The 27,406-nt window shown below is 41.2% G+C and overlaps 1 protein-coding gene across 6 annotated transcripts in view; it reads right to left on the bottom strand.

Annotated features, from left to right (window-relative positions):
* Positions 1-27,097, bottom strand: part of LOC148021917 (protein DETOXIFICATION 46, chloroplastic-like) — a 69,935-nt gene extending 42,838 nt beyond the window's left edge. For 2 of the 6 annotated variants that reach the window (XR_015694419.1, XM_087697448.1), the window contains exons 1-4: positions 26,086-27,097; positions 25,891-25,985; positions 20,131-20,239; positions 19,983-20,038 (exon numbers count right to left, since the gene is read on the bottom strand). Coding sequence is in view for 4 of the 6 variants with exons in the window: in XM_087697448.1 (XP_087553574.1) it covers positions 19,983-20,038; positions 20,131-20,239; positions 25,891-25,985; positions 26,086-26,722 (897 nt within the window). In the remaining 2 variants the exon portion in view is untranslated. The remainder of the gene's footprint in view (positions 1-19,982; positions 20,039-20,130; positions 20,240-25,890; positions 25,986-26,085) is intronic. The other 4 variants (XR_015694418.1, XM_087697447.1, XM_087697446.1 and 1 more) reach the window with 3 other exon arrangements.
* Positions 27,098-27,406: the final 309 nt, after the last annotated feature.

Raw genomic sequence — 27,406 nt, 5'->3', positions numbered from 1 at the left:
AATTGTTTCTGCATATACCAGCTTTGCTTTCCTTAGAAGTTGTATATCATGTTGCTCTACAACTTTCTTGTCCATGAAGCATGTTGTGGCTCCAGACTCTTAACAAAGCTTGTTCGTTTATATCTCTTCCCTCCATGTGAATCTTTATTAGTAACATAAAGCTAAACATTGAATATGCAGATAGAAGGAGACCTACTTTTATGTTTCTTGGAGCTTTGTATAGGCACATGGTCTCTACTGAGGCTCAGTGATGTAGTAATGGCGCCATGAATTCTCGTTCTTCTTTTGTTAGAACAATATTTAGCCATGTGTCCTAACTGGCCGCAATACATGCATAATCCATTAATTCGTCACCTTTGTATTTCTTGACCTATCAATGGCTTGAACCACATCATATCAATTTTCATAGGCTCTACCACAAATACTTGGTCTTCTTGGGTGGTCCCGTCTTCAAAAGTCTTCATCACGCTTGAATTCAAAGTGGCTTCTCGACGTATTTCCTCTCAAACAAGAGCTTGTCACATTCAATGGGTTGAAAGATAAATTCACTTAAGTGTATATACCTTTTGCATAGTGAGCAAAAGATCTTTAACATCGTCTTTCAATCCCCGATAGAATCGACTAATAAAATAATCCTAATGCCATTTTAAATCGCATGTGAGTTGCTGAAATTCTAATGCATATACACAGGTAGGTCTCTGCCCTTGGCGTAGAGCTACTCTTTGTTTTAGCTACTCTTGCTCTGTCTACTTCTCCAAATGTGGCATAGAACTCTCGTATGAAGGCCTCAAAATTATAGAGCAATAGAGATTCCTTCTCAAGCAAGGGGACAAACCAAGAGAGAGTTGTGCCTAAGAGAAGAGTTCCTACAAGGCCAACCCGAGAAGCATCATTTGGGTAACGATCTGGCTGCATACATATAAGCAATCATACCTACTAGAGAAAACCTTTGAATTTTCACATTCTGCCATCAAATTTCTCTAAAAGACTCACCTTTGGTTCTTTCCTATGTTGATTGTAAAGGTTGCCAATAGGTAGCTAAAGGACCTCTGACTTGATGTAGACTTGTCTCTTGAATTTCTTGAAGTCATCGTCTTAGATCTTGCACAGTTACCCAAAGCTTATAATTGCTCTGCTTGTAGATTTGCATTACTTTTTTGAAGCCCTTGGATTTGCTACTGGATGCTTTGTAAAAAAGCAACAATATCTTCCATCATGACTAGGCAAGATCATGGTAGAAGAGTTTTGCCAAACTATTATGACCAAGGCAAGTTCTCTTTGAGAGCAAGGATATCGCTCTCATAACTTACAAGAGAAAAACTTGAAAGAGATATAAAACTAGAGCTTGATTGCAAGATAACTCGATCACGAGAGAACTTGATTACAAGAGAATGCTCATCACAAGAGCATGGCTAGATCATAAGATAAGACTCATCAAGACAAGACTAGAACAAGAGAAGAACTGAAAGAGGACTTACCTCACAGGATCATCAGAACTAGTATTAGAAAGATTGAAGAGCTTGTAGCCCATGGCCCATATTTATACTATAGGCCAGGAAGGTTAAGGGAAACATGTATCGTTACAAGAGGATGGCACATGGCATGACATGCATATCCACACATGGGATGGCATGCATACTGACACATGCCATGTTGACATTCGCAACGACATAAACAATGATACATATGTCTTACAATGTTCTAGAATCCTTTAGAAACTTCATGGAACCAAGGGCTATTACAGCTTGCATACAAACCAAGGGCTGTCCTTGCATGAGCATTTGTTATAGAGCCAAGGCCTCTCTATAGTAGCCAAGGAAAAAGGCTCCATCTCGTGGATATGAAGAAATATAGACTTATGGGTAACAACTGTAGAAGTAGAGGAGGGCTCAAATGTTTTAGCTCCATCCTTTGCTCCCAAACGAAGGTGAGGGTTCTTTTTCCAATAGTTCTCCTCAAGATAAGTGCCTTTCCCACAATGTCGGCATTTTCTCTGAATCTATGTCCATACCCAAGAAGACTCTGAAATTTTAATCATCTTCTTCTTCTTTTTCTTCTTCTTCTTCTTCTTCTTCTTCTTCTTCCTTGTCATCTTCTTCCTCCTCTTCTTCTTCTTCTTAGCATTCCTATCCTTCTTATTGCCCCCTCTCAAACATGCAATAAAAGCCTTAGTAAGGTTGGATCCACAAGTACCTTAACCAACCTTCCTTCCGTGGATGGGTGGTAAATCCCTTATTACAACTTAATTACAATAGCAAACAATTAGTGCAAATCTAAAAATACAAATTTACCTGTTGATCTCGGACAAAGCGCACCCGATTGGTCCCAAAATTGGTGCCCCTTTCGGTATTTCTTTAGCTTTATTGAAGAAGAAGTTGATTTACAATGGGATTCTCCCAATCCCTTTTGATATTCCAACTCCCCGTGATGTGATGAATCACCAGCAAGTCTTTAATCCGATTTGCCCCTTGATTCGGGTAATCAATTGGTATTCACCCGCTTTGATGGAGATGGAAAATGCCCCAAATTCAATTATTTGCTGGTCCCTCCACTTGAATAGGCTAAAAACAACTTCAGTCCTGTTGAATCCAAGTCTTGGAGATTCCAATTTCTCACAAACTTTCCGAGGCTGCTGCTAAACCCTAATTTCTACTGCAGATTCAGGTTTCCAGCAAAGAAATCTGAAATTTCTCAGCCTCCAAGGGTCCAAATGCTGAGATCTTTGGAGCAAGGCTTTGAAATGGCTGGGAGATGAGATGGAAAGTTGTAGAGAGAGAAAATTCAGAGTTTTGTCACGAAGAATGACTGAAAATCAGTCAAATGCAGCTGCTGTCCTGCCACCACAGCTTATAGATGCAAAGAACTGAAGAAAATCAATCATTTACTGCTACTACCCTGTCTCAACAACCTGTAGATGCTATCTCCTGCTGTTGATTGGTCTTCTCCTGCCCTTGGCAGCCTCAAAAGGTCCTCCAATGGCTGCAAATCAAACCAATAGCCTCTCCTCCCTCTCTCTTGTAGGCTGAATTTATAAAAAATGTCTCTCTCTAGCTTCTAAAGACGTTTTTCAATCTTGCAAGGGCATTTTTGACAAGTGACAACCTTCCCAAATGGTTTTTTCAATATTTTTCATAATTAAATATTAATTTTCAATCTTTAAATACTGAAAATTAATCTAATAATTATTTCGGTACACTGAAAAATAATCTGACTCGTCAATAATTAAATTGACTAGGCAACTTCCATTCCCAAGTGTCTCTGCACTATCTTAGACAATTAGATTGGCGTTAGGTACCATTAAACGTAAATTTACTTTAACCCTAGTTGTACCTCACATGTGCAATGTTTACTTAATCATGTGATTAAAAATTAATCCGCATGTTAAGTGAGGTTTCAAAAATACATGTCCTCGTGATAGCCCTCCCCCTTGAAATCCTTGCAATCATCCTTGATTGCACTGCCAAATGCATCAAAAGCAAAGTACTATACTGAAATTTCCATAGGGCATCATAGTCAAGCTAATATTGCGCACTGTTGTTCAACCATTTCTATGCCCAACATACGCTAAAAATTACCAGCCAACATAACATAGCATAAGACTCACAAAGAATCTCAAAAACATTACTAGATTATCATGTGACATGTTCATTTATCATGAGCTCAACTCATCTTGCAAAACCAAACCATAGTATAGCGAAAACCAAGCATAAACCATGGTTAAAACATCAATGGCATCATAGCATATGCTATTGTCCATGAAACTAGACGTTAACCATTGAAAACTAAGCATAATCTGATCATAAACTGATCACCTACTACTGCTCTGAGAACTGATCACAAACTCCTACAAATGTGACCCAAACTGATCACAAACTCATTGCAAAAATTGACCAGCAATCAGTGCAAAAACTGATGCATAACTGATCCAAAAAGAGACCATAAATAGTTCTCAAGCTGATCAAAAACCGAGCTGAAACTGATCAGAATTTCTATCTCAAAATTGAGGCGAAATTCATGCTAAATTGATCATAAGCTAATCCAAAAGTATAGTTCCATTGCCCGAGTGAAACTCATACTCATTTGCATACATCTCACAGTGACTAGTATACTAAGTAGTGATCTCATGGCAAACATACTATCAGTGCAGTACCTTGGATCCATGCTAAATACATTCGAGATCCACTACATACGAGAGCTGTCCATAGCTAGAGAAGGGGAAGTGCTACCTCCCCCTTGAGCATCAGGCAATACTCCGGACCCTTGCTCTGCTGAACCTGACGGAGCCTGAACTAAAGTCGGCTCTAACTAAAAGTCATCTAGATAAAGCTGCAACAACTGAGGATGGTCTGCCAAGTCATCCTCTTCCATCCATTTGGCATCCATTGGTGAATAATTCTGAAATTTCACCAAGTATCTCTTGAAAACTTTATCTTTGACCTTTCCTTCCTTGTGTGCCAAAATTTGCTTGGGTATCAAAATCTCATCTAGCTCCTCAACCTCAAGCTGAATTTCAGCAGACATATCCTCTGGCACATCACCATGAAAAGGCCTCAACAAACCAACATGAAAGGCATTGTGTATCTGCCAATGTGGAGATAATTTCAGCCGACATGCCATATCGTTGATCTTCTCCAACACCTGGAAGAGCCCATAGTATCTCATACTCAACTTTGGATACAATCTTTCTCTTCCTTTCATCTTTTTCAGCCTTGCCTTTTCAAAACGCAGCAATACATAATCACCCTCTGCAAACTGCAAAGCACGTCTGTGGTGATCAACTTCCCTCTTTTGCTTTTCTTGCGATATCTGAAGTGCATATTTTATCTTTGCATAGGTTACATCCAAGTTTTCCACATAACGATCAGCCTCAAAGATCTTATCCTTAGTTTACTGAATAGGTGGTACCTTCTTGCCACCCTCAACCACTTCAAATGGAGCTTTGCCAGTAGAACTATGCACTATGTTGTTGTAAGCAAACTCAACCAAGGCCAAATATTGCTCCCATTGTGTCTTGTGGTCTGAAACATAGCACCTCAAAAGATCTAACACTGGAATTTGCTTCCTCAGACTGAGCATCTATCTACGGATGGAAGGATGATGAGAATTTCAGTGTGGTACCCATATCCTCAAACAAGTCCTTCCAAAATAAACAGGTCATCTGGGGGTCTCAATCACTAATAATCGACTCTGGCATACCATGATACTTAAAGATGTGCTGCAAAAACAATCATGCCATATGATCAGCCTTTATTTTCTTCCTCACCGGAATGAAATTGGCTTATTTGCTAAATCTGCAAATGATAATCCATATCCCATCATTCCCTGTAGGTGTCTTATCCGGTTGGTCATTAAGCCACTTATGCTTTCATGATCCGACAAGATCAGAAGTTTGGCACCGTACAAATAGTGCCTCCATTTCTTCATTGCATGTACTATTGCATACAGCTCCCTCTCATAAACAGAATAATTCCGTTTTGCACGGTTTAATTTCTTGCTTTCGAAAGCAACTCGTCGACCTTCTTGTAATAAAACCGCGCCTACTGCCCTATTACTGGCATCACCTTCAACCATGAATGGTTTATTGGGATCCACAATCAATAGTACTGGAGCTGTAGCAATAGCTACCTTAAGTTTTTGAAAACTTTCATTTTGGTCTGTTTCCCAATTAAAACTCTTCCCTTTCCCTTTAAGTTGGTATGTCATTGGAACAGCTATCTTGGCATAATCTCGAATGAATCTACAATAGAATCCAAATAAACCTAGGAAGATCTGCAGCTTTTCCAGGTTCCTTGGAGATGGCCATTCAATAATTGCCCTTACTTTTTCTGGATCCATCTTGATTTCCTTTTTCGAGATAATATGCCCCAAATATTTGACCTCTTGTGCGAAGAATTCACATTTAGTTTTCTTCACATAAAGGGAATGGGTTCTTAACAATTGGAATACTAACCGTAAGTGTTCCAAATGTTCTTCTCTTGATTTACTAAAGATCAAGATATCATCCAAGAAGACTACTACAAAGTGTCCTAGATAGGGCCGTAACACACTATTCATCAGCTTTATAAAAGTAGTTGGTGCATTAGTGAGGCCAAAAGGCATCACCAAAAAATCAAAATGCCCATATCTAGTACGAAATGCCGTCTTAGGAACATCCTGGGCCTTAATTCTTACTTGGTAATAGCCTGATCTTAAATCAATCTTTGTGAAAAATTTTGCCCCTTGTCATTGATCAAAAAGATTTTCCATTCTGGGTATAGGAAATTTATTCTTCACCGTTATTTTATTAAGTGCTCTATAATCAACACAAAGTCGCATAGAACCATCTTTTTTCTTCACCGATAAAATTAGTGAAGCCCAAGGTGAATTGTTGGGTTGTATAAACCCTTTATCAAGGTAATCCTTAATTTGTCTTTCGACTTCTTGGTGTTGTGTTTCACTTAGCTTATAAGGTGGTTTAGAAAGAGGATGTGTATCCCTATCTATATCAATTGGGTGATTTACTCACCCCTATCTGGTGGAAGCCCACTTGGTAAATCAAAAGGAAACACATCTTTGAATTCATCTAACATACCACTTAATTCATTATTTACATTCGACTCACAAACATAAGAAAATTGTTGCTTAATATTACAAAAAGTAAAAGTGTTCTGTACAGGAAGGGACCATAACATATATACCTCACAAGCTTCCTTTTTTATCAGCTTCTGAACTTCAAGGAAACACATCAAAGGGTTATCAGATACTTCATGTTCACCTTGAATCACAAAAGACTTACCATCCCTTTCAAATTCCAAGGTCTGCACTACATGGATTTGTTTCTCTTTTCCCTTGCCCTTGTCCTTATCCTTTCCTTTATCTTCCCCATTTTTCCTTTAAGGGCAATTCCAGGTAGCCAGCATGGTTAGGAGATAGGCAGTTGAAACACAACCTTTCTTTTTTGGCCTTATCAAAGTCATCTCGACTTAACTTTGGCCTTACATATTGTTTCCTTTCAAAGGGTTGTTTCTTACCCTTAAGGAATGGCATTTTCCTTTTAGATTTGCCTACAAATTTTGAGGCTTTAAATTCCCTAGTCTTAGACTCCGTATTAGTGAGACTAGTAAGTGCACCTGGACACATATTATCTTCATTGATTAATGCAAATTTAATTGCCTCTTCAAGCGTCTTAGGAGAACTCCTTTTTACTTCCTTTTTACAGGCCTTATCTAGTCCCCTTATGAAACCTCTTATCTTTTGAAATTCATCTATTCCTTCCAATTTAAGGATTATCTCACGATACTCCTCGAGACATGTCAACAAAGGTCTTCCCTTTTGTCTGACAAAATCCCAATCTTCCCCATTTCTTTCCATTTCATTTTCAAGAAGGAATTCTTTCAAAAAGACTGATTCAAATTGAGCCCAAGATTCAGGTATTTTATTTGCCTCCTTTAAAGTTCTCCACCATTTATATGCTTTCGGCCCCAAGGTTAGACTGGCCTCCAGCGCTTGGAGATGTGGTGGAGTATTCTTTAATTTGTGCAAATCTTTCCATTTTTGGAGGAAATTAAAGATAGTATCTTTATTTCTGTCTTTTTCCTCCCCATGAAACTGAGGGGGTTTCATATCATTTAACACTAGGTTATCCCTCAGCTTTTGGTGGAGTTCCCTAGAGTCTCGCATGTTCACATCTAGATCTTTCGATGAAGATGGAATATCTGAGGTCTCTAGCTTACCTTTATCCCTTTCTAATAATAAGGCTAATTGGGATTTTATTTCAGTGAGTACTTGAGTTAGTAACTCCATTTGAACCCCCTATGCTTGCACACGAGCAGTTAGATCATCAAATTGCTCTCCTATAGCAAAAAATTATTCCCATTGTTCTTCTTGTATTTCCGTTTCATAGGGATCCACCATAGGGTGGTCCCCGGAACTAGAGCCTTCGGTCACCCCCTCTTTCTCTTTTCCCTCCATTAATACACTGGAATTTAGAAAGCAAATATAAGAAATTTGTGTACAAAGAAGAGGTACTTCCCTGATTACAGAGGGGCACGAAGAACGGTGAAGCTTTTCTCAAATCTACGCTAATTGTTTGCAGATTATGCAAGAACAAAGCCTGTCAGGCAAGAATGTTGGGTAAGGATGTGATTAAACACCCTCCCCTCCCCCCCGCCAGGTCACGTGGGAACTATCTGTGACCAAGTTATAACTGGAAGCAGGATTTTGCCCGACTTGCACCGTCCCAACGGACTTCGCCTGACTTGTGCTGTCCCACCGTACTCGCCAACACGGAAATGATCATGTGGACTCCGCCCGCGCAGGTTTGAATCCTGCCATCTATGCCAACACGGAAGTGTGTGACGCTTCCACGTGCCAACACGGAAGCGTCTAAAGGTGGGACCCGTTCATGCTTCGACGGGAATTTGGAAGCGGCTGAAGACGAAGACGAAAACCCTTTCGACAAGACGTGGCCCGACGGCTCTAATACAAGTATTAGATGGCTCTACATAAGCATATCATTTGATCAGATCTATCTTCTGCTGATGAACAACTCTGTTACGGGAAAACAAGCTCGAGAGACCTCTCTCTCTCCTTCCGACCACGCTTAGGAAGTTCTCCCAGTGTCACCCTGTCGTGACCCATCTACCAACTGTCATTACCTGGTGAGTTCTACTATTTTAGTATTACTCACTCACTTCCTAAGCTCCCCTTAACCCCGTACAGGTGCCCAAAGTCTCCTAGACGGTCATCCCTCGCGCTTGTCTCCCCATATATTACATTTATTAATGTAACACAAACCGTTCTACATCATGCCTCAAAGCTGACCCATAAAAGAAATGCTCCACTGCCTTGACCGTGGCATCAATACCTATGTGTCCCGCATACAGAGGAACATGACTTTCAGTGATAACTCTAAGCCTTAACTGCTTTGTGCACATAGTCGTCCATGCATCATCAAAAATCCATCTCTTAGTACAAAGCCAACAAACCACTTTCAGCTCGCTATCCATAATCTGAGGCTTGTCCAAGGTCAAGCATTGCATTTTCTTCATTCCCAAGTGAATGTTCATACTGAGAGACATCATCATTGCTTGAGTCCATCTCACTATATGAAGACATTGCTATAATTTCTCAGCTGAGAGTAAAAATCAGCACTAGCACAAAGCTTTAGCTGGCAATCAGGTACCTTGGGCCCACCAAATCAAGGGATTGAATGGTATCCCGACAATAGAACTATGTAACCAGCCTTCCTTCCGTGGATGGGTGGTAAATCCCTTATTACAACTTAATTACAATAGCAAACAATTAGTGCAAATCTAAAAATACAAATTTACCTACTGATCTTGGACCATGCACACCCGATTGGCCCCAAAATTGGCGCCCCTTTCGGTATTTCTTTAGCTTTATTGAAGAAGAAGTTGATTTACAATGGGATTCTTCCAATCCCTTTTGATATTCCAACTCCCCGTGCTGTGATGAATCACCAGCAAGTCTTTAATCCGATTTGCCCCTTGATTCGGGCAATCAATTGGCATTCACCCGCTTTGATGGAGATGGAAAATGCCCCAAATTCAATTATTTGCTGGTCCCCCCCACTTGAATAGGCTAAAAACAACTTCAGCCCTGTTAAATCCAAGTCTTGGAGATTCCAATTTCTCGCACACTTCCCGAGGCTGCTGCTAAACCCTACTTTTCTGCTACAGATTAGGGTTTCCAGCAGAGAAATCTGAAATTTCTCAGCCTCCAAGGGTCCAAATGCTGAGATCTTCGCAGCAAGGCTTTGAAATGGCTAGGAGATGAGATGGAAAGCTGTAGAGAGAGAAAATTCAGAGTTTTGTCACGAAGAATGGCTGAAAATCAGTCAAATGCAGCTCTGTTGTCCTGCCACAACAACTTGTAGATGCAAAGAACTGAAGAAAATCAGTCATTTACTGCTCATGCCCTGTCTCAACAGCCTATAGATGCTATCTCCTGCTGTTGATTGGTCTTCTCCTACCCTTGGCCCTTGGCTCCCTCGGAAGGTCCCCCAATGGCTGAAAATCAGACCAACAAACTCTCCTCCCTCTCTCTTGCAGGCTGAATTTATAAAAAATATGCCTCGCTCCAGCCTCTAAAGGCGTTTTCCAATCTTGCATGGGCATTTCTGACAAGTGGCAACCTTCCCAAATGGTCTTTCCAGCATTTTTTATAATTAAATATTGATTTTCAATCTTTAAATACTGATAATTAATCTAATAATTATTTTGGTATCCGAAAAATAATTTAACTGACCAATAATTAAATTGGCTAGGCAACTTCCATTCGAGAGTATCTTTGCGTCATCTTTGACCATCAGATTGGCGTTAGGTACCATTAAACGCCACTTCTCTAGTGTCATTTGTTGGATGTAAAGACCCTCTACGCGCTCTCCCATATATATATTACTTCACACATGTGAACCCACCCTAACGAGTGTAGGTATACTGTACCCTAAGTATAAATATATTATTTCATTCTTTGTGTTTACCACACAAGTACACACCCATCCGATGGCTCACCTCTATCACTATCAACACTCTTTAGCTCTGAGTCCTTGAACTCCTTGATTACTGTGCCTGCTCTCAGCTCTCTTTCTCGATCTACTTCCGATTCGACGCAACAAACTGGTATCAGAGCCAATGGCTCACGCAAGCAGGCAATCGGTCTATCAGGCTATTGAGGAGTAGACGAGCAGATACCAAGTGACTGACCATAGGCAGTTGTAACAAACGTCAGTCGCAGTGTCAACAGTCAGGCCAAGTGACTAGGCGTAGGCAGTTGTAACAAACGTCAGTCACAGCGTCAACAATCGAGCCACGCGACTGATTGTGGGTAGGTGTAACATCAGTCGCAGACTGACGACGACTGACGGATTGCGAGAAGAGGAAGACCTGCGCGACGGGGCTGGCAAGACCGCGTGACAGAGCAATCTGCGCGACGGGATTGCAAGTGTGCGACACAATGAACAGACTGCACGGGGCTGCACGATCGACGGGCACAAGATCAATGATACTTTTTGTTTAATTTTTCATCAACTCGTTTTCTGCCCCCCCCCCCCCCCCCCCCCCCCCTTCTACCAAGTGTTCACACCTATAAGCACAGAGTGCAAATATATGCAAGTCTGGGTCTTAAAATTTGGGGCTTTTCCCAAATCTGGTGCCTGACACATATTCTAGTGATCTCTGGACCATAAATTGCAGACATTGAGTGCACATGTCTCATAAATTTTTTGGGGATTCTCAAATGTAAGTGAAATTTTTGCTTGGATGAGCCAATTTCTTAAAAATTGTGCACTGTTGGACCCCGAAATTTGGGAATTTTGCAGAAATCGTAAAATTCCTGAAACATTAGCCCACACTTGATGCTCGGGATGATGTATTTATGCAATTGGAGCAGATTCATTGCAGAAATCTTGGGGCTTTTCACATCGATGATGTATTTTTGAGTCGTGTTGAGACTCGACAGTGAAATTTGCAGCAGATTCACTGCTGAGTGGGAGTCTTTATAGTTTTGGATGCTTCAATGTTGAAAAAGGGCAGTTTCTCTTGGTACATGCATTGTTGAATACTCATTATGCAGTGAAACAGTGGTAAATACAGCATTTAGGTCATTGCATTTAGGAATTTTGGTGATGTACTACTGAAGTGGGAGCTATCCTTAATGCAAATGTATCAGATTTGATTCATGCACATGTTGTAATCAGTACTTGAGACTGAAATTTGCAGCTAAACATCTGCTTCTTGGACACTTTGAAAGTACAAGAGTGTGTACTTGCTGTTACAATTCAAAAACCTTGCTATTGGCTGAAAGCATTCAGCCCGTTATTGCAGTTGTGTATTGCTGAAAATGGCTGGCAGTGCATCTACATTTGACACAAAGAATCTATTTGAGATTCGTAAAATTGACGGAAATGGTTTTGATCTTTGGAAAGATCATATGCAGGGTATACTCTTTCTAAAGGATTGTGATGATGCTTTAGAAGAACATAAGCCTGTTGCTTTGTCAAATGAGGATTGGGCTAAAATGAATAAAAATGCCATTACCTACATTAAAATAGCTGTCACAGATGACATCTTGGTTGATATAAAGAGGTTTGATACTGCCTATGTAGTCTGGGAAAAGCTTAAGGCTACTTATGAGAATACAACTCCTATCAATCAGGTACATCTCATGCAAAAGTTGGTCAACTTGAAGCTTGATGAGTCCAAACTTGCTTCAGAGCATTTGAATGCTTTCATTGGTATTTTGAGTAAGTTACACGATGCAAGTTTGCCAACTTTTGATCCTAAATTGAGGACTATCTTCTTGCTCATGACTTTGCCCGATTGATGGAAAGCATTGGTTGTGTCATTGAGCAATAACCCCAACTTGACATTGATGGCGTGTGTGGTTCTATTCTGAATGAAGAGATTAGACACAAGGCAAGTGGGGGGAAACAGTGGATCAACCTACAATGTAAGAGGAAGACCTGAAAAAATGTATAATGCTGCAAATAAAAATAAAAATCACAGCAAAAGCAAGGAAAAATAGCAAGATGTAACTTGTTATCAATGTGGTCGCAAAAGCCATAAAACGCTTGATTACAGGTACTTTAAAAAGGAACAAGAACGTAAAAAGCAGGCTAATATAAAAGGCAAAAAGAATGATAAGGATGGCAGCTCTTTCCCTAAAGAGATAGAAAAAGTAAATGTGGTATCTAGTGTTGTTATTGAGGAGATAGAAGATGATAAAGACGCTAATTTACTGTTTACATTTTCAAATCTGCTTGCTATGATAGCGGAGGACATGTATATCACTAAAACAGATGTAATAAATGCTTTGTTGTCAGCTCATGATGGTTTGTTACAATCGTGGATTGTTAACAGCGGTGCTTCTTTTCATGTAACTCCATCTCTGGAGTGTTTTTCTACTTATGCGAAAGGTAATCTTGGAAAAGTTTACCTTGGCAACAATCATGCATGTGATATTGAAGGAATGGGCACCATACGCTTGGCTCTAGAAAATGGTTAGGAATTGATTCTTCATGATGTTGGGTATGTTCCTGATATCAAGAAGAGCTTGCTTTCTATTGGGCAGCTTGACAGCAAAGGTTACTTCACTACTTTTGGTGGTGGTATATGGAAAATACAAAAAGGATCTATGCTAGTCACTAGAGATGGTAAAAAGGAGACTCTGTATTATCTCTACTGCAAGGCACTTCCTGGAAAATTTATTGCAGTTGCTGAGGTACAGTCACACATGGAGTTATGGCACAAGCATCTTAGACATATGAGCCAAAAGGGTTTGCGGGCACTCTCTTCACTTGGAAGAGTTGATGTGAAAAGTTCAAAGCTTCACTTTTGTGATGATTGTATTTTTGGTAAACAAGTAAACAGTCCCTACTTTCATGGAGCCTCTAGGAAGGCATGTATCTTGGATGTAGTCCATTCTGATGTTTGCACCATGCAAATAAAAACTCATAGTGGTTTCCGTTATTTTTTGCCTTTTATTGATAACCACTCTAGGAAGCTATGGGTCTACTAACTTAAGCAGAAAAGTGAGGCATTGGATGCTTTTAAAAGGTTTTATGCATTGGTTAATACTTAAAAAGGCCTAAAGTTAAAATGCATAAGAACAGATAATGGGGAAGAGTATGTATCTAAAGAATTCAATAAGTTTTGTGTTGACAATGGGATTAAACGAGAGCTTACAGCTCCTTACAATCCATCTTCTAATGGTGTGGCTGAGCGAATGAATCGCACATTATGTGAGAAGATTCGGTGCATGTTGTCCACAGCTAATCTCTCACAATCATTTTGGGGAGAGGCACTTAAAACCGTTGTGCATATTTGCAACCGATCTCCACATCGTGCACTTGATAGTGGCATTCCTGAAGAGGTTTGGTCTGGCAAACCTGCTTCATATGACCACTTAAGAGTCTTTGGCTGCGAATGCTATGTACATGTACCTATTGATAGCAAAACCAAACTTGATATGAAATCTCATAGAGGCATCTTTATGGGTTATGGAGATGAAGGGGAATGGGCTATCCAGTTTGGGTTCCAAGCATAAAAAAAGTGCTGCGCAGCCGAGATGTGATATTCAATGAGTCAAAGCTGCTTCAAAATGTCACATCTAATGACTCAGACAAAAAGAGAGTTGAATTTCAGCATGATCAGTTACTAGAGCAGCCATCAGCCACTAAAAATTCAGCTCCTTTTGATGTTGATCATGACAATCAGCGTATCATCATTGAGCCAGATGAAAATGGGCAGCAAGGGGAGGCTGAACATCAGCTTGAGCACCAAAATCAACATGCTGAAAATGAATTACCGCAGCCTGAAATTATATTACAGCAACTTGAACATACAGTTCAACAGCCAAACAATGAGGTCATTGACATTCCCATGGATGTGGATCCACTACCTGATAACCCAGATTATTGGGTAAGAAGGTCTACACATGTTAGAAGACCTATAGAAAGATTTGATCCTTCTTTAGACTGCATTTTACTCACAGATGAAGGTGAGCCTCTTACGTATAAAGAGGCTTTATCATATGAGTTAAAGAAAAAATGGGAGCTAGCTATGCAAGAAGAAATGAAGTCATTGTATCAGAATGATACTTGGGATTTGGTTACATTGCCCAAAGATAGAAAAGCCATTCCTAACAAATGGGAAATAAAATGTGTGGATGGCAAACCCAAATACAAAGCCACACTTGTGGCTAAGGGCTATACACAAAAAGAGGGCATTGATTTTCAAGAAGTGTTTTCTCCTATTGTCAAAATGGCCAATCTTCGAGTGTTATTTGCCTTTGTAGCATCTATGGATCTTGAACTTGATCACATGGATGTTAGAACTACTTTTTTGCATGGTGATCTAGAAGAAAAACTGTACATGAAACAGCCTAAAGGCTTTGTTATACATGGAAAGGAGCATTCGGTATGTAAGCTTAAGAGAAGCTTGTATGGTTTGAAACAGGCTCCTAGACAATGGTACAAAAAGTTTGATGCCTTCATGCTCTCACATGGTTTTAAAAGGAGTAGTGCAAATCATTGGTTATATATTAAGAAGGCTGATGATGAAAGCCTTATTATACTCGTGCTTTATGTGGATGATATGCTTATTGCTGGTAAGCATAAAAGCCAGATTAATGCATTGAAAAGGCAGCTGAATTCAGCCTTTTCTATGAAGGATTTGGGTGCAACTGATCATATTTTGGGCATGCGTGTCACACGAGATAGAGAGCAACAACTCTTATTTCTCTCACAAGAAAAGTAGATCAGCAAAGTACTTCATTGTTTTTCTATGTCTGATGCTAAGTCTCTTGGTGTACCTTTTCCACCATACCTTAAGCTTAGCAAAGCAAATTGCCCAAAAGATGACAAGGCAGCCAATACCATGAAGGGTGTTCCTTATGCTTCAGCTTGTGGTTCACTCATGTATGCTATGGTTGCTACTAGACCTGACATTGCTTATGCAATGGGAGTTGTTATGTATTTGCTATGGCAAGGGTACATTGGATCTGCAGGGGTATTGTGATGCAGACATGGCAAGTGACTTGGATACTCGCAAATCTACTAGCGGGTATATCTTTACCTTGACAGGTGCGGCGGTTTCTTGCTGCTCTAGATTGCAAAAAATAGTAGCACTCTCTACCACTGAAGCTGAATATATTTCAGCCACTGAGGCTTCAAAAGAAGCAGTTTGGCTTGGTCGTTTGGTCAAGGATTTTGGGCTGCCCACCAAAACACCTGTACTTAGATGTGATAGCCAGAGCGCTGTATGCCTGACTAAGAATGCCATGTTTCATGCACGTACCAAACATATTGATGTTCGGTATCATTTTATCAGACAGGTTCTGGATGATGGTCTACTCACCCTAACTATGATCAAATCACAAAATAACCCTACAAATGTTCTCACTAAAAGTCTTACAAAGGCTCCACATGAGCATTGCATTAGACTTGTGGAAGTTGGTTAAAGGTTCGCTTAGGACCTTTAAGTGGGAGGTTGTTGGGTGTAAAGGCCCTCTACGCACTCTCCCGTGTATATATTACTTCACACATGTGAACCCACCCTAACAGGTGTAAGTGTACCATACCCTAGGTATAAATATATTCTTTCATTCTTTGTGTGTACCACATTGGTACACACCCATCCGACGACTCACACTCCATCAATGTCAAACACTCTTTAGCTCTGAGTCCTTGAACTCCTCGATTACTATGCCTGCTCTCAACTCTCTTTCTCAATCTGCTTCGACTCAACATCACCAACTGACACTTATGGCCAAATGGATGACCTAGGCCAACGATTAGCACCAGATACCACCAAGTACCTCTACGGCATAACTTATAGCAACTTTTTCCTTTGACATCCCGTGATTTCTTTGGGTCCCGAGCTCGTAAATTTACTTTAACCCCAGTTGCACCTCACATGTGCAACATTTACTTAATCATGTGATTAAAAATTAATCTAGACGTTAAGTGAGGTTTCAAAAATACATGTCCTCATGACAGTACCAATCTCTTTGAGTCGCTCTTCGTGCTCCAAAACAAGCACAGCCAGCTCTTTCCATACAAGAGTCTCCTGAACCCTGGAGACATCATACTTGGGAGATGGAAACTGAGTAATTAGAATCATTGTTATGTCCTCCTATAAGATTGTCATGCCAAGGGATGCAAACTCATCCTGCATACCCTTCATCTTGTTGATATGATCTTGCAAAGAATGGGAATCATCAACAGAAACCATTCGGGATTTCTTCTCTATGTGGTGATACAATGGGCAAACGTCTTCTAATGGTATAGAGAAAAAAGCTTCATCCACACAACTCCACTGTGGTCTGAAGCCTATGCACATGCACAAGGATAGAATCCTGCAAACTCATAAAGAGAAAACATCACACTCTAGAATTGAGTCAATCCCAAAGGGTTGCTTCCTCCATTGTAGAACCAACAATGGGATCCTCCATTGGACGGGGGATTGGGGTAGTAGCAAAGTCCCATAAGTCAAAGGTGCCAAGGATATACTCCACTTTGCAAGACCAAAGGACAGCAATCCACACCATCAAGTCGATCTTCTTTAGGGAGAGAAGGAAGCATAGGGGCCTAAACAAAAGGGCAACTATAGCTATATGAGGACATGTAGTATGGGCCATTGTGGGCACTCCTACATTCAATTGAAAAAGAAATGTATGCTCTAAATAGAGCTACCTCTCCATCAAAACACATGGTAGACTGAGTGTCGAAGCTCCTAACATGTCTATCTGACCCGGACTAAGGTATTATGTACTCATGAGTGGAATTAATTATTATTTTTGTAAACTTTGCAATGCTTTTCATGATTCTTTAGCATAAATGTTAAGAAATACAAATCTATAAATACATGCATGAGGGAGCTGCTCACTCATGTACGTCAAGAGATTGTAGCCTTTCTCTTGTCGTGCACTTTTGTCTCTATCCTCTCTTGTTCAATTTGTATTCTATCAATCTTTAGTTAATAATTGGTTATTGTATAGTGAAGCGTGCAACGGAACCAAAGGGCAATTGCTCTAATCTTGCTATATGCCTTCCAATTTTTCCATGCATTTCGAGCCATAGAAGGCTGCAATCTCACTTTCTTGGTGATTAAAATGTCCAAGGATGCTTTCAACTATGAAACAGCTGAGAAAAGAGAAGGAATTCGAAAATTGACTGTTTACAACCAATTCAAATTGCTGTATTGTTTATACAACAACCACATGCTGAACTACTGCTATCCAAAGCTATTGAATGATTTTAAAATGTGAAGAGCTACAATGAAGAGCTGATTAGAATTATTTATATAGGATGATTCTCAGCAGTTTCACGCAACACAAATGATCTAGGAATGCTCAAGGACCCTGTCACTCTTGTTGATTGACTCCAATCAACCCCAAGTCTTTCCACACATCCAAGGGCTTTGTCACCTTCATTGTTGGACTCAAACCAACTCTAAGCTATTCAAATGTCCATCTGTAGACTTCAGCCTGTCCAAAACCCTCGAAAGCATGGCCATCATTGAGCTTAAATTCACAGAGCAATGTTCCAAATGAACTTGCGCAACAGAGTTCCTATGCAATCCCACACCATTCCTCTCACAATTAGAGCAATTTCTTACAGCAACATAGTGAGAAAATCGCTTTCTTCATGACACAATTGTCCAAAAATTTGTAGAAGGCTCAACAACTCAAAGAAGAAGAGAGGATCTTAGCCCATAGTGTGGTAATAAAACGCTTCAATGAGAATCAAGTCAAAAACAGCAGCAATACCAGCTTGTTATGGAATTTTGGAGTTTCCTTATTGACTCCCCATGCCAAGAGAAGAAGAATGGTTGCTGCCCCAACTCACATTTGCTGAAATTGCATTCTTATTGTTGGAAGAGAGAAAAACAGCAGCACATTGAAGCAGGATGCCAAGAAACTAGGTGCGGGCTGCCAAGACGGAAGAAAGATCAAATGGCAATGCATGCCTTTCTATATGCATTTTCCTCTCTAAAATCCACACGCTGCATTTACTAACAAGAGGGTTGCTTGGCACTTAACGGCTTCTTACTAGGTGCAACTTTTGATGTAACTTAATCCTAAGGTCCAAACTTTCAATTTAATGATAGTTGCATATTAAACCTTGTTCTACTTGCCCTAAACTTGTACCACATAGCCCGCACACTTACTCACTACATACCCAGTGTCAAATACTTCACCATCCATGTAGGGATACCAAAACCACAATTCATTTTAACTAAAAGTATTAGGTGGATTTTAATTTAAACATTGAGAGTTCTTTCACATTTCTCAATCTAGTGACACAAAGAAAGAGCGTGAATGAATTACCAACAAGATACAATGATGATACAATGACCTCAAAGCGAAAGCCATGTCCTTATATAGGGGGGTTTTGGGCATTTTTCCTATTAAATAAAATAAACGCCCTTTCATAAACAAATATTTCTGGGGCAGTAAAATGCATCATAATTTTTTGCTAATACAAGCCTTGAATTTTAGTGACTCAACCCCAGTTTCACTTCCAGCTGATTGCATAGAACTTTCCCACCAAGCCATGGAATTGCAGATTCACAACAGAATTCAGTCTCTTTATAGCAGTATCATCAGATCCACACAGTGATTTTCAGAAAAACCCCACAGAACAGTAGATTTGCTGAACTCAAGCCTCCCTACGGCAGGACCATCAGCCTCACATGACAACGTCAGCAGCCACAGCTGGACCCTGGTCATATTAATGATAAAGAGCAGTCAAACCAGCTTAAGCAGGGCTAACTGGACACAAGTTTCATTTACCAATAGCAGTCATTGACTGGGTGGCCAGCAGTGATTACTTAATATATCCAGCAATTCAGCCGGCTCTATAAAAACCCATCCAGGATCGTGAATATCCTAAGCCATTGAAATATGTGTGTATCTAACTTTTGTACTTAGCACAGATACCCTCTGGGCATTAAAAGAATGTATATCATGCACCTTGCTACATTCTTTCCATACAATGTTATCTGAAGTAGTATTGCTTCTGCTCCTTTAGATCTCTAACCTTACCCTCTTTGAAGGAACAAGATATGTGTATGCATGTGTGCATGCAAACCTCTATGTAATCTGCCTGGGGGCAGCGCAAAAGTGTAACATGTTTTTCTGGCTTGCAAAAACTTAGAACATTCCTACTATCATGTGTACTCACAACAAGAACACCTCCTGTATTCCACATCAATTCAGAAGACATTACTTTTTCATCCTCAAGCTGTATATATGATATTACAGGAAATCAGCTAATGATATATACCCCAAGGTGGTACACCTATAAACATTACTTTTGTATGCATTTCTCGAACAAATGCTACCTATCATTAATACAGAGGCTCAACACCAAAACGTCAACTTTAAAGTTTTCGCGCAGCACAACTGTTAAAAACTGAGAACGAGAAAGAGACTCAACTTGAAATCAAAGATTCAAAGAGAATGAGCTTACATTATACCTGCACATATGAACCTGCAGCAGAAACCATGCTTGCATTTTGAGGCCCAACAAATGCTGACACCAGTGACAAAAGCTTATCAGCATGCATGCCGTTTTCCCATAGAGGTAAACTGCTCAAATTGAGATATTTTACATATTCCACCCACCTTTTAGGAGTGGAGAGCAAAATGCTCTAGTTAATACCAGCATCCCTATACCAGCAGCCAATCCCACAAACAGAAGTCTGGATAAATGATGGGCTGCTTCTTCTTTAGACTGCATATTCAAATGGAAAGCATTTTGTAATATGAATCAATCCTTAAAGCACAAAAAAATGTACATTACAGTCAGATCAGCTGAATTTGGCCAAAGCCATGGACATGTCATCCTTCCACATCTGTTAAGCATATGCCATAAAAACTCACAAAAACTAAAGGTATCAAATTTTCAAGATAATAAGAGTACTTAGCACTAATGAACTTCACCTTTGTTTATGTATATCTAAGAGAACCACCTTAATACACAGAATGTGAACCAACACAACTTAAAATCAAGTGCTTTCTCAAGCACTGTAGTAAATCAGCATGCCATGTAGAGTGACGTAGGACCATATCACAAGGAAAGGATTTGGGATGGGGATGGGGTGGGGGATGGCAATGAATCACCATCTCTAATGCATGTATAGTCTCTGAAGCATGGACAGGAACTGTAAGAATCTAACATTCTCAATATCTGAGAATGGCCATCCCCAAACTGACCACTAAAAGCATGAGCAGAATTGGAATGGGGACGGGGTGGGGGATGAAAATGAATCACCATCTCTTGTGCATATATAGTCTCTGAACCATGGGCGGCACTGTAAGAAGCTAACATTCTCAATATCTGAGAATAGCCATCCTCAAACTGACCACCAAGGATGTGAGCATCTGAGTGTGAATGCAGCTGTCTTCTTGATCTAGCCAGCCTGCCGATATCCTTCCGCCATCCCATGCCAAGCAGCACCAGCTGCCTGTTTCCTGCTGCACCATCTATTCCTCCTGCCACAACCTCCCACCATCTCCTTTTTCAGCTACAGCTGCACCTCACCCAACCTCCAGTCTCAGCTCCCTGCCACCGCCATCCTGTCTCTGACCCACCACAGCCTCCCACCTCCACCCCTGCTGCCAGCACCCAGTTCCCCTCCTGCCTCTGCTCCCTGCAGCCAGCAGCTCACTCAGCCTACTATCCACCTTCACCCTGTCTGTCCAGTTCACATCAGCAGCAGCCTTTCCTCACAGAATCAATGGAAACATCTGGCCCCACAAGCCTGCACAAGCCAAATAAATTCAGCAAACCAAACTGAAGGAGTGAGGGAGACTCACAAGGTAGCAGCCAGACCTCCACCATCACCAAGGGACTCCTGTGCAGCCCCCCGCACAACCTCAACCAATGTTTTCCCACCTATCGGCTTTGCTCCAAACACATAACTTTCCCTCCAGAACAAAGTGATGGTCCTTGAGAAGCCATCTTAGGCCTGCCAGTTGGTTGGAGATCATCCTTCCTTGCACAACCTAAAAGACTCGATTCTGAGAAGCCAAAGTGCCCACATAGTGGGAAGGGGACACATCCTGAGGAGAAATGCTGGAAGAAGTACCCTCACCTTTGTCCGGGAGCGAAGGGTGGATCTCCATCGGAGTCCTTAACTACCTCTTCCCCCACTGTTACATATGAGTCAGTGTTCCTTCGTATCCATGCTTTGGAGAAGGAGCCTTCTTCCGTGGCTGCCATGTCTTCTAAGCGGCCCTAATTAGTGGACAATGGTGCTTTGAGTCATATGATTCCACGAGGTGATTTGTTTTGGATTGCAGTAATGCAAGCTGAATTTGATTCTATCATAAAGAATCAAACATGGGATTTAGTGACATTGCCTCTTGGAAAGAAAGCCATTGGTACAAAGTGGGTCTATAAGTTGAAAAGAAATATAGATGGATCCATTGATACGTATAAAGCTAGGCTTGTGGCCAAAGGCTACTTACAAAAGAAAGACATTGACTATGAGGAGACATTTGCTCCTACATCCGGCATGACTACCTGTGGCTGCCCATCATGGTTGTGCTATGCACCTACTTGATATTAAGACTGCATTTTTACATGGGGAACTTCAAGAAGAAGTGTATGTACAGGAGGACATTGGTTTTGCAGTTGAGGGATCCGAACACTTGGTATGTAAGCTAAAAAAGGCTTTGTATGGTTTAAAGCAAGCTCCATGAGCTTGGTATGCAAAAATTGATGCCTTTTTACTCAACCAAGGGTTCATTAACAGCTCATCAAAATCTACTCTTTACGTATGCAAAGAGGGGGGATCCTTGCTGGTCATATGTCTTTATTGAGATGATCTTTTGCTCACAGGAACACATGCTGATCAGATTTCGGCATTCAAGAAAAATTTACAGCAAACTTTTGAGATGTCAGACTTTCTATTTGGGCATTCAGTTCATTCATGATGCTAGAGACATTGGATTGCCACAATCCAGATATATTGGTAGAGTCCTTGAGAGGTTTGGCTTATAGGATTGCAAACTAGTTTGCACACCAATGGAGACTGGACTCTAGTTGTCCTGCATGATGACAGTGATTTGTTTGACATCCATACATATGCTCTAGCAGTTGGATGTCTCATTTATTTATGCAACACAAGGCCAGATATTCAATTCGCAGTTTCAACCTTGAGCAAATATATGTACAGCCCATGCATGTCACATTGGCAAGCTGAGAAGTATGTTTTTCATTACTTGTAGAGTACTAGGACTCTTGGATTGCTTTATGCCAAGGGGGGATCATTGCAACTACATGCTTACAGTGATTCAAATTAGGCTGGTCCTTTTGATTCACGTCACTCTACAAGTGGAAACTGTTTCTTTCTTGGCTCATCTTGCATCTCTTGGCTTAACAAGAAACAATTCATTGTTGCCACATCGTCTTGTGATATTGAATACAAGGCAGCTTTCACTACCACAATTGAATGTGTATGGTTGAGACGTTTGTTGGCTCATCTTGATGTATCTGTCATGGAACCTACTCCTTTATTTACTAATAATCAGAGTACCATTGCAGTGGCACGGAACCCAATGTTTCATACACGCACGAAACACACAAAGATCCACTATCACTTTGTCAGAGAGAGGCTACATGCACGAGATATCAGCCTTGTCTACTATCCCACCAACAGTAATGTGGCAGACATCTTCACCAAAGCTCTTCCTCGTGACAAATTTGAAGCATTTCGCAATGCTTTAAATTTGATCTTCTTTGGTGGATGATCCTTGTATGCTGATCACTTTTTCCTCCAAGGGGGTTTGTTGGGTATGACTTACACCTACACTCACAGAGGATTGTCGGTGATCCGCAATGGGACATTGGGCACTTTTTACTCTCCTTATGAGAGGGTTTTCCCCCCAGTTATATTCTCCATTATTTTATGTGCTTATGTTACACAGTTTAGGCACTTATTGCATTTTACACCTTTGCGGTGTGAATGCACATTAACAACCCTAAGGTTTAAGGGTTATACTTTGTACTTGCCTTACTCTCTCTTGGTAATTGCATTGCGAGTTGTCTTCACTTTCTCTCTTCACTGTCAACTGCATACTCTCAACTGAGCTTCAATCTTCCGGATCTCACACGAGCAATGAGGTCAATGTTGCCCAAGCGATGCCAACACTGCCAAAACAATCAGTTGCTTTCGTTGCACAATTTGTTTAGCCTGTGCCAAAGCCACCAGGGCCACCCGCCACTTGCTCCACCTACTTGCAACGCCTACGCCACCTGGTTCGTTGCCTGTGCTTGCGAGTGCTTGCGCTAGTCAGCTTTGTTGCCTGGTTGCCTTGCCTACAGTGCTGGCCTCGCCAACCAACTCTAGCAGTGTCCAACTTGCTGCACCCGCTCGCCAATGGCCACAATTCACCCTCTTGCGTAGCACCTATTCACCGCCATCTGCTTCCTTTTGCACTAGCGCTGCATCTTGCCACCAACATCTTTCCCCGTAGCTGCTGCCCATCTGAAGCGCCACCGTCAATGGCTGTCTTATACGATAGCTGTTGCAACTATCCTATGGCTGCTCAACTACAGCACCAACGCCGCCTATTCAACCAAAACAACAACTATCACTAAAATCAGTCTTCCTTCTCGGATATGGTGGTAAAGCCTGATCAAGCACTTCATTATAACAACCAATAACTGAGCATAAACTGAAATGCATACATCACCTTAACAATCTTGGATAATAGATACTCGGTTGGCCCCAAAACTAGTGCCCCTTTCTGTATTTCTTTATCTTTAATTGCTAATGGACAATGTAGAAGTTGAGATTTCATAATCTCCTTTGCTGATCCAAAAGCCTCTTGTTGTATATACAATCAGCAAGCAAGTTGGGCCAATTGCCCCTTGATTTTTACCCAAGAATTGCACAAATGGAACCACCAATTGGCCAAATGTTGATCCAATTTACATTGGATGACCTAGCATCTAAAATCCTTGTTGATTCCACGAATTTTAGGTGTTGATTCCAGCATGGGATGCCTATTCTTGTTGGCACGGGTCACAAGGTGACTATCAAATCCTAATTTCAGCCCTTCCGACCCTATCCAAAATTAAATATGCCTATTCATAATTAAATTGACTAGGCCATTTGCAACCTAGAATGGTCCACAACCTCTGTTGACCGTTAGATTGGTATTAATTAATTAATTAATGCTAGTCCCTAGTGTTACCATTGATACTTATTTGCTAAACAATTGTGCTAGGGTCAAAACTGATACCAACGGACTCCCAAGGCCTAGTTGGCATAGCTTATCACAACTTTTGCCTTTGATTCCCATTGTATCCTCAGGGTCCTTGGCCTGTTACTGTGAAAGAACTGCCATGTGCACCACATGTGCTAAACAACCTTACACATTTGATTAATAACTTAATCAAATGTTATCGGCAAGACTAAAGCATCTTAAAATTTCACGACTTGGTGATAGACCTCCCCTTAGAAATCCCTCCAATCATTCTCGATCGCACTGCATGTGTGCTTAGCCCTAGTCGGGGAGGCAAACAACATCCGGTTGTGCTGATCATGGAGGAGCGTCAATGAGAACCAAATTTTTGCCTTGGAGGTGGGATTCTACAGTCCACAATTGTGGCTGTCTATTCAAAGCTAACCTCAGCAAGATGCACATGTGGTTTGTCAATTGGGTGGCTTCCAATTGGTGTTTTAGAGGATTGTTTGCTGCGTGTGTTTATTGATGTCACATGGATGGAGTTCTCCAATTTTAAAGACATTGGACGAGTACAAGCACAAGAGTGGCTTACTTGGAGCAAATGGGCACTATGGCTAGTAAGTGGGTCATGGTGAATATGTATGGTGGCTATGATAGGTACTAGGCATCGAGGACACATCCAAAACAAAGACAACCATAAAAGTCAAAGTACCCGTTTCCATGGTCTAGATGCTCTAGGGATGTGCATCTGACCATGTAATTGCATGATCCAGAAGTTCCACGAGAAATCTGGTTCTCCATAGCAAATTTCATTGCTTTGATTCCAGGCACAGATTATACTACAGCAAAACTAAGACAAAACAAGTGTAGGTTCTAGAAAGTACTTGAACACCATGGGATCCCAATACCCACTGAAAGCCCTCTCTCTTTCATATACACATAAGTTTGAAGAAAGTAACAAGTAGTTATTCTTGATTACCCCTTATCCTTTTACTAGAGATCCTTCAAACTAATCATATATTAATTACAAGGCTACAAACAGGAAATTGGCACAGATGAGTTAGGTTTATTATTATTGAATCATCAAGCCGAAATACATTAACCTTTGTTTGACAGAAGAGTGCTTCTTTTTAGGATAGCCAAGCATGAAATTATTATTTGAACTCATTTTAGAATACTCCCGACCTGTTTTGCAAGAGATGTGGCAATCAGATTTGAAGTTGCCACTGAAAGGAACATAAATACATAGCCAACTTGGTCGCAAAAGACTGTCCCTGGACCTAAAATGCGCATAAAAGCCAGTTAGATCATTAGTAGCCACAGCAATTTGAAGATGTATAGATTGTTGTATTAAAGTAGAAAGGAGAGGCAGTGACACACCCAAAGCAGCAAGTTCGAGTGAGCTACTGTTCCCCACCACCGCCGTATCAATTAAACTCATAAGTGGCCCAGATAGCCAGATTCCAAGGGCGGGGCCAGCAAAGAATATAATGTCACGCATCTGTTGCAACAAGCCTTTGCCAAATTGATCTTCTTGCTGAAGGGATTGCAATCCTTCCTGACTAGTTCCCCCGTGAACAAGTGAATCATCAGCTCTTTGTCCTCTCTCTGAAGGCATGCAATCAACAGCTGAAACGGACTCTGTTGTTGCTGAGTCACGTTCCACCGGAATGTGGACAAGTGGATCTGTGGCCTCTCTGTCAAGGGGACGGGTGGCATAAGCGCCATGTTTAAAGCTGTCTCCTGCAGGTTCTGATTCTTTGGTGTCAAGAGGAAAAGGAGCACCTGCAGTTCCTGCTTCACAGCACCTCCATTGTGGAGCTTGCTTGTTCTTCCTCCTTCGCGTGGCAGAGTACGATAACAATGAATGTCTTACTGGATTGTGCAAAAAAGGAATCGTGGCAAAATGACCTTTGAAAGCACGCGTGCTGCTGCTGGTGAGTTCGGCTGAGATATGGTGGTGGCTATGGCGCAAATGGCCACCACGGCAAGTCAGGTGGTGGAATGAGCTTCCCATAACATCTGTGGAGGATTCTGTGTGTGTGTGTGTATGTGTGTGTGTGTGTGTGTGTGTGTGTGAGACGTGGCAGTTTGCCGAGCTGAACAAGTCACTTCAATGAGAGCCACTGAAGAGTCACGGACGATAAAGCAATGCAGGAAAAGCAAGCGAATGTTCCCCTGATGGCCGCGCCTACTCGATATTTGTTTGTTCTACAGGCTTGGATCTACGGAATCGTCAATCATTCGGCCTGCGACAGCGGCGAATGGCAAGCGTTGCTGCCAAAGAGAAAAAAGGACTCAGAGTTTGTATTGGAAAAGGAAGGTCCTTCTGGCCGACATTGTTCGTTTTCGAGACGCCGAGGAGTCAGGACCAGTGGTTCCTTTTATCACAACGGCTTGAGCTTGGAGCTTTGCCTTCAAGAGTTTAACATGGCAACGTAAGAGCTCCGTCACGCATAACTTTGAATGGCATAGCATTGGACTAAGTCACAATTAGGTGTGTGTGGCTATGGCACTTTAACTTGGACCCAAAAAAGTGGGAATGATACCTCACAATCTTCTCTCTCCTCCCTTTCATGCCCGCCGACTCTTTCTCTCTCATCTACCCCCATTGGCTAAGTAGGGTCAAAGTGTTCTCGCAATTGGTCAGGCAAGTGTTGCTTCAAAGTACTTGAGTCCCTCCTTATCCAAGTCTATTTAC

This window comes from Lygodium microphyllum, chromosome 17 (genome assembly GCF_053477565.2).
Source record: "Lygodium microphyllum isolate KBCC chromosome 17, Lygodium_microphyllum_v1.1.10, whole genome shotgun sequence".
In the NCBI taxonomy this organism is placed as follows: Eukaryota; Viridiplantae; Streptophyta; class Polypodiopsida; order Schizaeales; family Lygodiaceae; genus Lygodium; species Lygodium microphyllum.
The sequence above is the reverse complement of the archived record's forward strand: the minus strand, read 5'-3'. Positions and strand labels throughout refer to the sequence as shown.